Below are 16,539 nucleotides of genomic sequence, written 5' to 3' on the forward strand. Positions count from 1 at the left end.
TGTCCTTCTAAAGGAAATAGTTTCTTACCTTCAGCCAACCTTTTTGGAGATATCTGCCAAGATGGATGACATGAATATTGAGTGTCAGATCAAGTGGTTTACTAATGATTGTTGCTGTGCCAGAACCTAGATTGTAGCTATATACTACTCTGCCATTACGGAGGCCTAACTCCAAGAAATCATCTCCATTCAGACCTGAAAAGACAAAAATAAAGTAACTACTTATTTGAGGATTGAGTGAATCATAATGCATAAACTATCCTCCAAATCCATTAAAAATATATGAGTTTAGTAAAATTTTAGCAAGGAAGGTTTTAGTTTTGTATATATTTTTAATATTCTCTGTTTAACTTGTAATACTACTTCCAGTATTCTTGTGGATTTAAAATAGAAACTGCAGAGTTTTGAACATATTTACAGGCTTGTTGAAGGAAGTTCTTTTTCATACTAGAGTAGGTTAATGACATCCACAAAACCTGTCGAGCCTGGTGAATTTAGCAGTCATTGCTGTTCCCCCCTCCCCGCAACATGAATAAATGCTCAACTTTCTCCAAAAATCTTAGAAAAAGCAAACTGAAATTCCAAGTTGCATGTGAGAATGGCCCATGACTTCATTCTACTCCCGTACGCTTTCAGCTTTCGTGGTAGGGACTTCAACAGCCTCAGAACTTGAGGGCACCTGCTGCTGCAAGGTGAGGAAGAGGAGCGGCGGGGCTGGGGGCTGAGGAAGCTCTAGCAGCTTCTCTCAAGCGCGGTCAGCTGCCCAAGAGGGCCTGGAGACGTCACTGGAGCGGCCCCTGATTAGGGTGGCTCTAGAGTATTTGTTACTGGAGTTTCTCTTTAATTCTCTGAACTCTTAAACTTTCAGGTTAGAACTCTTTCATTTCCAAATTTGCAGTAAAAAATTTAATTTCTTTACATTTAGGACTGTATGCTGGAAGTAGTAGTCTGTGCTTTTCAGGTACTATATCATAAAATCTCATTGGAAAGATTTTAGGTCAGACATAAAGCCTATGAGTAAGAATCCAATTCCTGGACCCATTCCTGGGTCCTTACCCATCCAAGTAAGTGGATTTTTACACTGGCATCTTTGAAGAGAATTAATCCCTCTTCTCCTGTAGGCAAGAGTGGAACCACCATTAGTTAGAGAAAATATGATCAAATGTTTCTTTTTACAAAGCCCACCCTTTCTTTTGCACATACTCTTAGCAGGGCAAAAGAACTGGGATACAAACAATGGTAAAAGGGAAGAATGTTCTCAGTCTTGGATTAGGGTGTCCTGAATTGAAATTCAAAGCCTTCCATCTCTTTTTACAACTCTCCCGTGAATTCAAGCATTTCAGTGCTCAATTTCATGCCTCTACACTGTGTTTTATTTGATATTTTCTTCTGTTTTCATAAGGCTATCTCATTTTGTATTTGTTTTAGGGAAGGTCTTCTCCTGTTTGTTCTTGCAGTGTCACACAGTGACCCTCATTTCAAATGGGTGTCTCGATGCCCCTGCTCCAAGCACATGGGGAATTTGCTTCATTTGCAAAAGATAAATTGGGCTTTTCCCCACAACAAGCAATGATACATGGATCTCGTCCTCCCACTGAAGCTCTGCATACTGCTGTTTCACAGCCCAAACCGGCATATTCCCCTTATTTCATATGCTGTAAATGAACATGCTGCATTTGCAATGTGGGGTGGGAGGACGGGGGGAACAGCACTCTGCTTTCTCTACACAGAAGTTTGATTCTTCTATACAGTTACTATTTTGACACAACATGAATATATATAAAAAGAAGAGCTTATTCCAAAGAATTTGAATACATAGCCTCTGTAGAAAGTATGCAGTTACGTTCAGTTGAACAGAACACAAACACTGTTCATTTTTATTACAATGATTTGTTCATGACTGGATGAAACCCCATTGCCTTCAGTTACACTGGGACATTGCCAGTGAAGGACTTCCAAACTGAAAATAACAGTTTTTTTAAATCGTTACCAAAGTTTCTATTTTCAGCACTGTCCACAATGTACTTACATGATCTGGCCTGCAAAACTAGGGGAGGCACGTTAAAGACAAAGTGTTATTTAAAATGCTGTCTGAATTTTTAAAACACTTTCTTGGAAATGAAGTACACAGAAGAAATGCAAGTGTCAGCATTCTACAAAATCGACCTGATGGTGAAGATAATGTTAATTAATAGTCTGCATAAATGAGACAGCTTTTAACTGTTTTGTTGGTTTTGATTCTTTTGTCTTACTCCTTGTCCGTACCAGGAATGGAAAGGAAAACAGACTCTTGAGGAGGCTTCAAAGAACTAAGGCCATCTTAAATTCATATTATTTTTGTTGATTTCTGATCCTCTTATTTAGGGGTTCGAAAATGGTTGACTTCTACTTATGCATTAGACCTACAATGGCATAATTTTATTGACTTAGTTTTTTCTTACACTAATATAACTGCAAATAGAGTCAGATCCCAAATGTTTTCATATTTTACACTTTCAAGGTTGTAAGTTAAGTGACTTAAATATTTTAGCTATGAGAACCAATGGTGTTTATTTTGTAGAGTATACACTAATAGATGGAATTTGGGGAGGAAAAATTTCCTGCCTTTTTCTGGTTTTGTATCTGTTGTTAGCTCTAGAGTATTTGTTACTGAAGTTTCCCTGGTCAGAACAGCTTTAATTCTCTGAAGTCTTCTTAAACTTTCAGTTTAGAACTAATTTGTTTGAAAATATGAAGTAAATACTTTCTTTACCTTTAGGACTACCTGTGCTATCATCAGCAAAAATCCTTCAAAAGAAAGGTTTTTTTGGGGGGGGAACAAGGACAGTGCCTTTTTATTGCAAGAGGGCAGCAACTGAAACTTGGCATTATCTGTTTTAAACTATTTTTTACTGTCTTATATTTAAACCCTGCAGCTGTTGAAAAAGCACACTTTTATACATACCAGTTTTAAATGTCCTGCAACACAGGACTGCAGTAAACATCCTTTAAAAATAGTTTACACTGTGAGCAAATGTTTGGTATGTATAAATAATCTCACGCTTAAGTTGCGAACAGCAGACTCAGCAGCACTTTCCTCTTTTTAGACGTGCGCTCTTTGAAACCGTCAGTGTTTTAGTGCTTTTAATTTTGAAGACCTTTATATTCACTGTTTTTCTATTTCCTGAAAGCAGTTTATTTCTAGTCAAGTGAATAACTTGACTTCAGACTTCCTTTTTTTCTGTCTGATAATGAGCACATCCATATTTATACATATACATAATTTATCTCCTCTTCTTTGATAAGTAAAGAACTATACTTGTAAGTTTATTCCAGTTTGAAAGCAATGGTAGTTAGCATGTATTCAGCCTGAATTGATCTAAAATTTGAAAAACCTTATTCTGGAAACTGGAGACAAAAGCTGCCACCCTTTTGCGGTACTGCTATCTAAATATTCACAGGGCAAGCGATACAGGTGAATTTGCTTTTGCTTTCACATTATTACTCCCACTTACAAAATAAGTACCAAACAACTATTTACATAAGCTTAACATATGTTAAGGCCCCACTCCTTCACTCCGCACTTCTCTCCCCCCCAAAAACCAAGCGGTGCGTGGGGGTCGTGGCCAGTACATGGTGGTTCACACCTCCCCTCCGCTCTGGGGGGGCAACTTTTGTCCTGGCTTGGGGCAACAGGAGATGTTTTTCAAGTATTCCAACCCAAGCCAGGGGTCAAGCATAGCCCGGAGACTTAAAGAAGAGGACGTGTCCACTGTGATCAGGGGAAATAGCGAGCACTGCTAGTCTGACTGCTGTGGGAGGTCTGGGGTTAGGTGAGATATCAGAACAAGGGTGACTTGATGTGTAAGCTTTGGGGGGTAAGAGGAAGAAGATGTTATACGTCTCTGCATTAGGCAACATTTGATAGTACCTCACAAGAGGTTAGCCACGGCATCAGTGCCCGTGGTTTTGGCAGAGACGATGGTAGAGAGGAATCAGGTAGAAAACTGCAAGAGAATGCTAACTATGAGAAATGGGATGAAATGGAGAAAGGGGAAAATGTAAAGGGAATAGTAAAAATACTTCCTTGCAGCAAGATCACAGGCTGCAAAAAACCTCACACCCCTCATGGTGAGAGCATTATTGCTTGATACTCGGTAAAAAGTAAATTGTAGGACAACAGCATCTCCTCTCGGTGAAATAAGCAAAGTCCACTTGGTAAGAAATACCGCTTTCTGGTAATTAAAACGGGGCTTACTCAGTCTCCCCAACCATTTAAACTAAGGGTAAAACAAATAAAACTGCTACACAGCAATTTACCAGGTGCCTCATCGTTTCTCAGCCTTGCTGACAGCTGGTGCTCTGCTGCCCACCCATCATTTGCCACGGGGCTGCAGAAATGCATTACCACTGCACGGCAGTGTTTAAAAAAATAAAACGATGTGCAAAATAATAAAAAGCCAGGTTTCTGCCTGACAACTACAAAATAAACCCAGAATGCTAGTATATTGGTTAATAAATATGACACCAGTAAGAATTTTTTTTACTTATTTCAGCTAAATACAGTTGCAAGACCTACACTTCACAACGACTCTGACATTACAGGGTACACCCTGAAGGCAGGCCTTTTTGAGACAAACTTTAGTGCCATGCGTCTTTTATTTTTAAGCAATTTTTTTTTTCTTATTCTCTTTTGATTACTGTAACTGAAAGAAAATCAAGTTATTTTGCACCATAGGTGCTCTACTTTTCATATTTGCATTTTTTTCTAACTTGTGTAAAGACAGTGGACGAATTGGTATAATTTCTGTTTGGCTACATTTCCTACAATTTCTGTACTGTCAGTCTGAAATTCAGTTCCAAAGTTTGCAGAAAAGTGCCTGAATGCAGTGGTTCATTCTTGTCATTGAAAAGAACGTTCTAACGATTCATTTGTGTTTGTATTACAAAAGAGCTATGTATTATTGTTATAAAAATTTAATGATGGGGACACTGGCTTCTGAAAGCTGCTTTCTGAATGACTAGGTGGAAATGTTTTAGGTAATGTCAACTCCATGCACCATTTCTACTTGGCTACCCCAAAAAAGAAAGACAGTATTTCCTCCATCCACAACAATAAAAAATTAGTGAGTGAAGGAAAAACTGCCTAGGAGTGAACTGTGATAGCAAGTGAAAGGAAAAGGTGCCGGGGAGTGAATGGTGACTGTTCCGGGAGTAAAATGTGGCACGAGGGGTGTTATTTGTGTTAGGCTAATTTGGATAATCAACTCAATAAACTAAATCAATTTGCGGCTGTTTGTCCAGGTGCTGTACCAGGGTCTCATGGCACACTGAAGTACAGTTGCTTGGCTGAGCTGCACTAGCTAAATTTGGCAGGATCTTTGCAAATGAAAAGTAACAGGCTTAATTACATCACAGATACGTAAACTGCCAAGCCATTCTATGCTGACGTTTTAGTTTGCATTGCAACAGTCTGACTCTTGGAAATCTACCACAGGGAGAAAGGGGAAGAAGCCCCAGAGGGTACAGGAACTATTGTAAAGAATTTTAATAGAAAACAAGACCTAAGAAGATACCAAATGTATTAACATAGCGAATGGAGGATACCCGGTATCCTATGGATGTGATGTACTGCAATTTTGTTTTGTGCGACATATATCTAACTGTATAACGTTGATTTTTAATAATGTAGTTTGGACCTCAGTATCTTAAAACTGCTAATAGTAATTTCTTCCCTCTAATTTTCCTGAAGTATTAGTTTTCTGATACTGTTCAGCGTAAGTATAGGGTTCCCATAAGTCATGGGCCATATCTGCCAAACTCATGTGATGTTTTGGATATGGTAAAGCATCTACTGTGGCAGTAGAGACTTATATTTATATACCTAAATCACTCCCCTACTGTGATGGGTTTAGACCTAACAACACGTCACCAAACCTCCCTCCTAGGCTTCAACAATCCCATATGACAGCTCCAAACCCCAAATTTACCTCATGCTCCAATTACAGAAACAGTTAAAGTAAAAATAAGTAATATGATTCCTATGATCTATTAAGTATAAAGTAGTTTCTACCCTGACTGCTTTAAGTCTGCATTAGCATTTCATGAAATTTTTCTCAACTTTCATCAATATTATGGGTCCTGTGTGGACAGCAATGCTAAGACAGCCAGAACACAAGTAGAATTACTGTTTTAGCCCATTTCAATGCTGAGGCTGTGCCAGCCTGCCACAGTGGGGTGCTGTGAAAAGATACCTGCAGTATTGCAAAAATCGTAGTACAAATGTTGTAAGTAGATTTATATAACCTGCTTCTCAGCCGTGGTAATCAGACCAAGTTGAACACTTTGCGATACCGACTGTAAGCACAGCTTATTTATAGCTAGCTTGGGTTGTGATCTCAGGGGTTAGGGTTTATTATTTTACGTAAATAACACAGGGTCCAATTCTGGCTGCCACAGGGTTGGATTTCAGTGTCGAGAGTCTCGTGGGCCATGGAAGCGCAGCCACCGTGACAACAGCAGCAATTCACGGCTGCTCCTGCGGCAGGTCGTGTGAGGACACGGGAAGAAGAAACGGCAGCGTGGCTGTGGCATGTTGGGTGGACGGATTGGTTTTCCAACGAAGTAAGTATCTGTGGCAGAAGACTGGAGGCAGCATGTCTCAAAAGTGTGCACCAAATAAATATAATCAATAATGAAATTTATGTTTATGACTGAAAAGAGAACCTTAATCTTCTGGTTTCCATTTATTTTGTTCAGAAATATGCTACCTCAAGTGTCAGATTAACTGTTGACTTTAATTACTGGAAGCAGTTATATTTCTCCTTAATGAAAAGAAACACTTATACAACCTGATTGTTTACTGTGTGTTTACAAAACAATAAAGTATTGAAGAGATTATTTTCCTCCTAATGAAATGATACCCTAAAAAGAATCAAGAAAAAGCTGTGTACATTTTTATCCTATTTGTTTAATGAATATTTGAAATGCTGTAAGGATAGGTAATAAAAATAAAGCTTACCGTGGCCCTTCTGTCCGGTGAAAAAAATCAGGTTCTCTTGTAAAGCCGAGTGGTGGTTTGCCAACTGGAATTTCAAGTGGAATTCATAGTAGGAGGTGATATTTGGGATTGCAGAATAGGCTAGGAATGAGGTATAGCCAAAGTCATCCGTGCCACTGAAACTTGGTTGACTAATATTAATAGCTGGATTAAAAAAAAAGAAATTCAGTATTAGGGCAAATTCTTTAACATACGTATTTGCAAGTCCTATTTGATAGCCCCTTTTAGAACTTAAAAGCTAATAAATAGTACTAATAATTTGATATGTTGTAATATGCTTACACACATGCAGATACAGTTTGGCTTTTCTCTGAGTGTAATCTCTCTATTTTTCAGCTTTTGTAAATAGGCTTATTTTACAAATGAATTATTGGCAACTACTGCCATCTCCTGGATTCTAGATAACATTGTCACAAATAGAAGTACACTGCAATATTTATTCAAAACTCAGACAGACAAAAGAAAACATGCAAAGAAATTCTCCTGTTAAAAGAAATGCCATCTCTGACACGCATCTGAGTGAAAGTGAGTACAAGGCTGTACTGAAGAGGGTAAGGAATAATAATTCTTCAGAAGTAGAGAAATAATAAAAAGAAACATCATAAAAGGATGAATTTGCAGCACAGTGAATAGGACCTACATGAATTATGTTGCTCACTTTATTTACTCCATCATTTGAACTGTCAGAATATTCAGGAATTGAGTATCTAAAAATGTATAATTTACAGCACTGACAAATTATTTAACCCTTTTTAACTGTCATTTAGGTTCAATTTAATGAAAATTTCCTTTATGCTGGGCACTGACCAAGCAAAGCACGTAGCTTGTTCTAAAATACCTTTGCCATCTATATACTCCTGCTTCTTCCAAAGCTGCGAAGGCTACAAGTTCGTTCAAACACCAACCGGTTTTGTGACACAGAAGTTTGTAATTTATGCTGAGAAAAACCGTGGGATTGAAAAAGCAAACAAGAAGCAAATAAACCCGAGTCTGTACAGGTGTCTGTACTGGTAAACAGCAGAGCCCTGCAGTTTGCGCCCGCGCGGCCCCAAGGACAGCCAGGCTGCTCCCGCCAGTTCTTGCAGTCCGTGCTCAGGGCAGAGGTAGACAATTCGGATTAGTGAAAAACAGGAGAGAGAGGAAGAATACCAGAGTAAGGCTGGATCCTGAAAGACTGGGCATGGGCTAGATTTAAAAGATTTGAGCAGTTACCTCCCACCAACCTCAGCACCAAACGTGACTGGCTCCAGCTGTGCTAACGCGGGCAGTGGGACGGATGGGGGGAGGAAGGAATATGTAGCTGCACCACGTACCAACCAGACTGGGACGTGCTAGTAAACAATTATAATCTTCCCCAAGTAAACCTGTGCTAGCCTAAGTGCCTTTAAGCGTCTGGCCCTGAATACTTAGAGTGTGGGAGAAACAATCACGCGTAATTGCGAAAATGGTATCACCATCTCTAGTTTGTGGAATCCATTTCTAAATTTGCAGCCTGGGAAACCTGCCCCACTGGCACCGAGGTGGCAGACGTCGCCTTAGTGTCCACATCTGCCAAAAGGTGCGGGCGTAGGTTCTGACAAACCTTCTCTAGCACGGACTTGGGGTCTGCAGCAACACCGAGCGCACTGTCCCATTTATTAAGCACTACACACATGGCACATTACGCCTTGTTCTGTGATCTTAAACGGGAGCCAGGAAATTTCCATATGCAACAGTGATTTTGTCCTAATTAGAAGAAAACTGGCAATGAGTTTGTTCTCGACCTAGTCTGACTGAACATAACCTCCGGTCCCAGACCTTTGCGAGTCATACCCTGCACTGGAGGAAAACCACAACTCTCCCATATCTGAATTTGGTGTGGGCTGCCATCCGCTCCCTCAGATTACCTGAACGTGCCCAAGGGAGTCTCAAGTTCTGCATTTTTTGCTTCTCAGGAAGCTAGGACAGCCAGGCAGCTCCTTTAATGCGAACCATTCCTCCTTTCTTTTTTTTTTTCTTTGTTTCTTTCTTTCTTTCTTTCTATTTATTTAATAAAACACAAAATATTTAACAGACAAGATTTTAAGATAAAGGAGGCCTTATATATATATAGATCTCTAAACTCCAGGTTAGAGCACAGTCACTAAACATTATTTGCAAATTGACCTTTTAATTTCTTACCCCTGGGTGTCTGAGCACAGCCCCTTTCAAAACATCTGACAAGAAACAATTTTCATAAATGATGTCCATCTTTGACTACTTGAGCATCTCCTCTCAGCTCTTTATGGTCTTTTCATCCAGTTTTAACTGTGCATTTTGCTGGGGCCATGAGGTACATGCAGTAACACCTCCGACACTGTAGGGGCTTAAGACATCCCCGCCATGCTATAGGCTTCAGATGTGGTAACAGACACCAGCACACAACAGCTTTTGGGATAAACTATTTATCTCAGAATAACAGCACAGTAACAAATACCCATCAGTAGTACAATTACCCTAGTCAAAACAGTAACCCCAGTATATCACTAACAGTGGGCTAAACTTGCTACATGGGCACACAGAGATGTACCCCTCGGTGGTTATCAGGAGGCCGGCAGGACGTGCCTTCTCCTCCAGATGAGCGACTCACACCCACTGATGGGTTTAGGGAATTTCAGACTCCTTCACCGGCCTGTCCTTTTTTACTGTTGACTTGCAGAAGCACTGCCTGCACTTGTGAACGAGCCGCTGTTCCCCCCCGCTGTTCCCCTCTGTGCCCCCTGTGTGCACGGCGCTGGGATGCTCCCCGCCATATGGAGCTGTACCGGTATAAGGCATGCGGTCACCAAACGGAGAAAAACTGTACAAGGCAACAGGACCCCCACAGGCATGTTTTATGAAAACCATTATACCTTGTTTTGGTTCACTTCTTCACAGTGTTGAAGCAGTTTCTCACACCTAGTAGAAGTCGGATGCGGTATCTAATTAACTACCCTATCCTTAGCAGGTAGGTACACGCAGTGTTTGTAAATAGTCCTCCCTATGCTGGTCTCTGGAGAGTAAAATGTATTTAGAAATGTGAATTAATCTTAAGTCCAAAGCTTGTATTTCTGGCTAATTCAATGTATCTATCTTGACAGCTATTCCATATTTTATCTGTTTCTGCACTGCCGCTTACAGGTTTTATACCACATTTTTAATCATGTTTCTTCTCCCTACTAAGTATTATTTATCACGAGATCTTTATCCAATCACATCAAAAAGTTAAAGGTTATCAGTAATGCGCATCAGTATAAAACATTCAGTCTTTGAGATACCTTTCATGCAATGACGTTCATTACTTTGATTTTAATAGAGACTAGTTTGCCATACTCTTAACATATTTTTAACTTAAAAATTGAAAAAATATTAATAACCCTGTATGAAAAATACAGTGATTGGTAAAACTGTGCCAAGCGAGATGACGTCACCTTTTCCTTTTATTCTCTTTCTTTTCATTATAAAGCTATGGAGCCAAGACTGTGCAGAAAATTGTATAATCTCATAGCCCTCTTTTCCTTGAAATACAGTCCTTCAAAACATCATGTACAAAATGTTTGGGGCTGGCTGGAATAGCAGAGGGCACAGCTAACCACGCTGGGTTATTTCCCTTTTCCTGCCTCGACACCACCCAAGCTGATTTCCTCTCTTGCTCTTGCGGCGTACAGCCTGCGGCAGTAAGGAACTGTGTCCCAATGGCTCCGATTATGAGCCGTGCAGAACCACGCTCCAAATTAACACTGTGCCTAAACCACACACCACTCTGACAGAGTACTGAAGCCTTTTATCAACTTTTTGTGCTTGATCTTGTCCTGTGTCGCTCCATCAGTCCTGTGCCATTCATCATTGTCCTCTTCTGCACTCCCAGTACTGAACAAGTAATAAGGTATGGTATGTCCCATTGCCTCACGAGCAAATAATGACAAATTATCCCATTATATAAACGTATTAATATGGTTGGCTACCTACTTCCCTAACATTGTACATCTTATCAGAGGTGAGCATAGAAGTCGGAGGTAAAAAAAAAATCAACTACAGTTTGAAGAAAAATCTTAACGGAGAGAATAAAGTGACAAAGAAGAAAGAGAATAATGGTTTCATTATCTCTGAATTTTCTGTTGAGTTAAAATTAATGTTCCTTTCAGCGTTCACTGCCAATACTTCTTGAACCACAGCTTTACAATACACTGCAAAAAACAAGACAGCTGGAAGGGATAGAAAGAGATGAAGAATTCAGGCTAAAGAATTACAATCAGATAATCCACTTTTTTATATTATCATTGACTAACAGTGAACAGTTATCAGCTCAGTGTCTGCCTCCAGGATCAGCAGCCATATACACTGTGGGATGAGTATTATTCAGTTCTCCCAAACACCAGCTCACCTATTTGCAAAGACAATATTGAAAAGGGAATGGAGATTACTACCAGGTGCTGTATATTCCAGTCTTCCAAGCTGGGGCGGGTTGACCCTGGCTGGACACCAGGTGCCACCGAAGCTGCTCTATCACTCCCCTCCTCAGCTGGACAGGGGAGAGAAAATAGAACGAAACGCTCATGGGTCGAGATAAGGACAGGGAGAGATCACTCACCAGTTACCGTCACGGGCAAAACGGACTCGCCTGGGGAACCCTGTAGTTCCCTGGGTCTCCCTCATGCCCTTTTTGCGGACTGAAGGAACACTGGCTAGCTTCCAGTCAGCAGAGACCTGCCCGGACTCCGAAGCCCTTCGGTAAATGACAGACGGGGTGCTGCCAGAGCACCCGCTGGCTCCTTCAGAACCCCGGGGAGAACCCCATCAGGCCCCATGGGCTTGTGAGCTTTCAGCTGAGACAGCTGCTCCCCTACAACTTCAGTGTCCACAAATGAAAGTTCACTGGTCCCACACTTGTGGTCCTCTGACACAGGGGACCAGGCAGCCCAGGGTCTATCAGTATTATTAATGACTCTGGCAAAAAATGCATTGGATGCCTCTGCTTTTTCTTCATCCTTATTAGTCAGATGGCCATCTTCAACCAGTGTTGTTCCAATGTTTTCTTTAGACCTCCTCTTGCATGAACATACTTAAAAAAGCTCTTATTTTCTGAAACAACACTGGCCAGTTTAAAGCCTAATTGAGCTTTGGCCTTTCATGTCTTCTCCCAGCGTAAAAGAACCACAGCTCTGTACTCGTCCCGTGAAGCCCGTCCTCGCTTCCAGAGATCACACGGTTTCTTCTTCCTCCTGAGCTCCACGAGAAGTTCCCTGTTCAGCCAAGCTGGTCTTCTGCCCCTCTTGCTTAACTTACAACGCAGTGGAGTTGCCTGCTCCTGTGTATTTAGTTTACATGCTTTGCTCGTTCTACATTCAAGCTGTTTTCTTTAATAGGCAACCCGCTTTCCTCACCAGAACCTCCGGGAAGTGCCGGAGAAGGGAAGGGGTGCTGGAGCTGTGGAGCGGTGCGGTGCCAGCCCAGAGTTCGAGGTGGCAGCAGGAGACTCTTGACGTCTGGAAGACTACTGTGTGAGGAGTTGGTGATCCACACAACGGGTAACTGAGGTGTAAGCCTGCCCCTCCACACCCCCAGTAAATACCTGGGTATTCCTTTGATTTGTCTTGTGGCATCGGCAGTCATGGAGCCCACGTGCCCTATTAGCGCAGGTTGTTTCTGCAGTCACAGGGACCAGTAGCTTGTAGTTCTGACTGGAAGCTGAGATTTGAAATAGTAAAAGTCATTTCACTGCTCAAGGATGAAAATCCGAATCTGAAAAACTGGTAATAGAGCAGTGACATTAATAGTGCGTGACTGTGCCTATGTGTGTTCTGGACAATTTTTATGACATTCCTCACATTGGAGGGGAGGGGAAAACTAAGGCCCAGCTAAAAGCAAATGACCCAGAAAATAAATTCTCTTGAACAGGAAGAAGAGCAACCCTGATCAGCATTCCCCAAAGTCTTTTACCACTGACCAGAAACCTTGCGATGCAGGTTTTTTTTATCTGAGGAAATTCCCTTTGGGCATCTGCTGTCACCGACCTGCACGATTTAGTCTGCAGACCCAAACAGCTCTGAAGGTGACATTGTGTGCCAAACATAGCTGCAGAGAAGCAATTCACTGGCAGGCTGATTTTCACTCTACAGAGCAAGTCACTTCCCACTTCAGTACTCTGAAATGAATTTTATACATGTGGGGAATACATCCTACAGAAAACCTGCTGGAAACCTTTGGACTGTGAAGCATTACCATAAATGTTGCTCAGAAATGTTTCAAGGAACATACTTACAGATTGCTGTGAACGGCCCTTTTTGATGCATGTTTATTAAATACAATGTCAGAGTCTGGACTCTGTTTTATGTTGTCACATATGTACATATGTGAAACACACAGTGAAACTAAACCACTGAATTTGGTCTAAATTGACACAATTACTCATCTTAGCAATGCACATTTCCTTTGAAATCCTTCTCTTTTTAAATTTACCTTTGTGCTTACAAAGCATTGGCTCTTGATTCCTGGCTTAACAAAATGCTTCATATTATGACCAACAGCTTCCCAGAAGGGCCCAGTTTCTTGTGTAACATATAATTAACAACAACATCAAGAGTTTAGAAGCCCAGGTGTTCATTTCCATTCCTGGTGAATGAACCATTTCTGCTTCACTCACATTCAAGAGGCCATCACAATGTACAATGATACTCTGATATTTCCTCTTCAAAGTTTCTGCATCATACTTATCAAAATTTCTTACACTCAGATATTTCCAACGTATTGGCCTTATATTTTACAGATCTTATCAGCTTCCTGTGCCAACCAGGGAATGGCCCAGTCTGTACTTAGTGTTAAAGTGTTAAAAAAGTGTTAAAAAAAAAATATAAAAAAGAAATAAAGGTTGATTACAGAGATGGTAGCAACTAAACAACTTTTTTTTTTTTTTGAGGTACAAGAACAATGTCCTAAACTCTGCTTATTTTGGTGAGATACAACAATAGTATTTTTAATAGTTTAGGCTCATTAAAACTATTTTACTTTTATTTCATGTTAACAATACTGATTTGGCCACATTTATATTCGTATCACTAGAATTCTTCATTTTAAAAGAGTTGAAGTATGGGGATATGGACATCCCTCTAACGGGCTGATCTCAAGCTTTCTCTTTGGATCAAGCACCACAGATTTCATTTAAGTCTTGGATCCTATGAAATGACAAATGTCCCCAGATGACAGGCAGTTCTAGCGCTAACCTAATCCTCATTTGCTTCCATAATGAGTTGTTGATATGCCTTCCTGACCAACTTTTAAAATTAGAAAAATCAAATATATAATTTCAAAAAGCATTTTAGAGAAAAAAATGTTCATAGCACCGCTGGAGAATGCGTATTCATTTGGTCTGAAATGGTGCGCTGTGTAAACACTTTCTTTCACCAGTGTGATCCTAAATACTGGAGGAGATTTACAATCTGCAAGATACACAACGCAAGCAACTTTTTACTAAATTAAATGTGAAAGGAAATTTATCAGACTAGGGCTTGAATGTCAGCTGCTTTCACACAAAACTACTGAAAAGGCGGAGTTCAATAACTGGACTCAGTTTCAATGGTGCAGATCCCTTTACATACAGCTTAAAAAGCCAAAGTCACTTGGGAGTCAAGTTGCCCCTGTAGCCACAGTCCCCGTTCCGAAGAGTCGCGTGTTGATGATGTGTGTTGCTAAATATTTCCCATTTCAGTAAGTGACTACCTGCTTGTTTCAGGCAACTCCCCCCCCCGAGCTGGAAGCCGTGGGGGCCTTTCACCCCTCAACTCAGCAGGGGTCGGTTGTGCACCCCGGCGGAGGAGCACGGAGAAGCAACGGCGCCTGGCGGGGACCCTGCTCTGGGTCCTCCCAGCCCAGGAGCCCTCAGCCCAGCCCAGCTCCTTCTGCACCGTCCCCAGGAGCACCGCGCTCCAAGGCGGGCGGACACCCCGGGAAGGGCTCGGAGGAAGGGACGCCCTGTCCGGACCCTGCCGGGCTGTCTCGGGAGACCCTCAGCCCGTGTCCGCGTGTGACACCCACCACGACAAGTCAACGGCACGGCGCCTTTTGGAGAGAGGGGTCTAACTGCCTCGGGGTATGGGACGCCTTGTGGGACGCGGGTGAAAAGCGTGTTGGAATAGCACAGGATTTATGGATGTTTAAGGGAGGAACCAAGGGTGGGGAGAAGGCGGGAATTAGGTGATCTGAGGAGGGGCAAATGTGGAAAAAACAGAGGGATACAGGGACAGAAAGGGTCAGTCTCATGTAAACAGCTCGCTGGTCAGTATGCTTGTCTGGCCACGTCCTTCGCCTGATCAGCGCAGCCTGTCCCTTCTTTTAACTTACGTTATCATCCCCTGTCCCTGTTGGCCCATTACGCCTTAGCTATGTAGCTTCTTGAGAGAGATTTCAATATATAATGGTCAACTTGCAGTCATAAAAACATGGTCATCTAGTGATAAAAGCCAGGAAAGATATGTAGTGAGTGATAAGGCATTTCACTATATATATTTGGAAAAATGGACATGCTTTTAGGAAGCTTTTCTTGATGGCTGAAACAAGCATAAGGTAACTAAGATAAATGCAGAGCAATTGTTCCCAGCCTGCTTAGACTGCAGAATGCTCCATCTGCTTCAGAAAAGGAAGAAAAGCTCTTGTTAGTCCCAGGAGCTGGTCTGGTTTTCCATATTTATATAGGTTTGTCTAATAGAAATTACTATCTGTCCTCAAATTTTTGCCTCACTTGTCATATTTATGGCAGCATTATAGTTTTGTCACTTTTAGAATGTTGTGCATTCCACATAAAATGATGTATTGTTAACTCGTCATGCCAAGCATTTTGGTTCTGTTTTTTTTTTTTTCTTTTTTCATTTAATAGTGACAATAGTTCTATTATCACTTTTTCTTACATATTTGTAGAGATTGATATTGTTCTTATTGTGACTTCCAACTCTTAACAGATGGCAACTGACATGGGCAAGACCTGTAGCAGTGGGCTCATTTGTGGCCCTGTCCACATCTTTATTTATCCTTACTTCGTCTTTTGTAAATAATCTCCATTGGTAGGAGCAGCAATGCTGGCATGAAATCTGCAGTTCTATTTGGTACATTCATTTTCATTTTATCAAATAATCACTGTAACATCTTGCACATTTGTTGTTGACGAAGACCAACTATTACTTGATAAGCATTTAGGAGAAACAGGTTCTTCAGTGTTTCAGACACAAAGTAGCGTGCACTTGGTTACTAATCTTAATAGTAGAGACAATATTATTGTATACCTTAAACAGGACATGATGCGTTAAAAATGCACGCACCTAGACTTTAAATCTGTGGACCATTTCTTTCTAATAAATTTATTATCTGGGCCACTCATTTTGTTATAGTAAACAATTAAATTTTTCTTCTGTTTCTAATACAATTCACATTGTTCTACCATTGTAATTAGGCAATCTATCATTATCTTCAAATATTTCACCAAATGTATGGCTTTCCTGCTGCTAGGGCTACCT

The 16,539-nt window shown here is 41.0% G+C and overlaps 1 protein-coding gene across 1 annotated transcript in view; it reads right to left on the minus strand.

The window, feature by feature from the left end:
• Positions 1-16,539, minus strand: part of EYS (eyes shut homolog) — a 938,397-nt gene that overhangs the window by 35,915 nt on the left and 885,943 nt on the right. Inside the window, exons 43-44 of the mRNA XM_069804576.1 lie at positions 7,001-7,183; positions 29-195 (exon numbers count right to left, since the gene is read on the minus strand). Of these exons, the coding sequence (XP_069660677.1) occupies positions 29-195; positions 7,001-7,183 (350 nt within the window). The remainder of the gene's footprint in view (positions 1-28; positions 196-7,000; positions 7,184-16,539) is intronic.

Source organism: Haliaeetus albicilla, chromosome 17 (genome assembly GCF_947461875.1).
Source record: "Haliaeetus albicilla chromosome 17, bHalAlb1.1, whole genome shotgun sequence".
In the NCBI taxonomy this organism is placed as follows: domain Eukaryota; kingdom Metazoa; phylum Chordata; class Aves; order Accipitriformes; family Accipitridae; genus Haliaeetus; species Haliaeetus albicilla.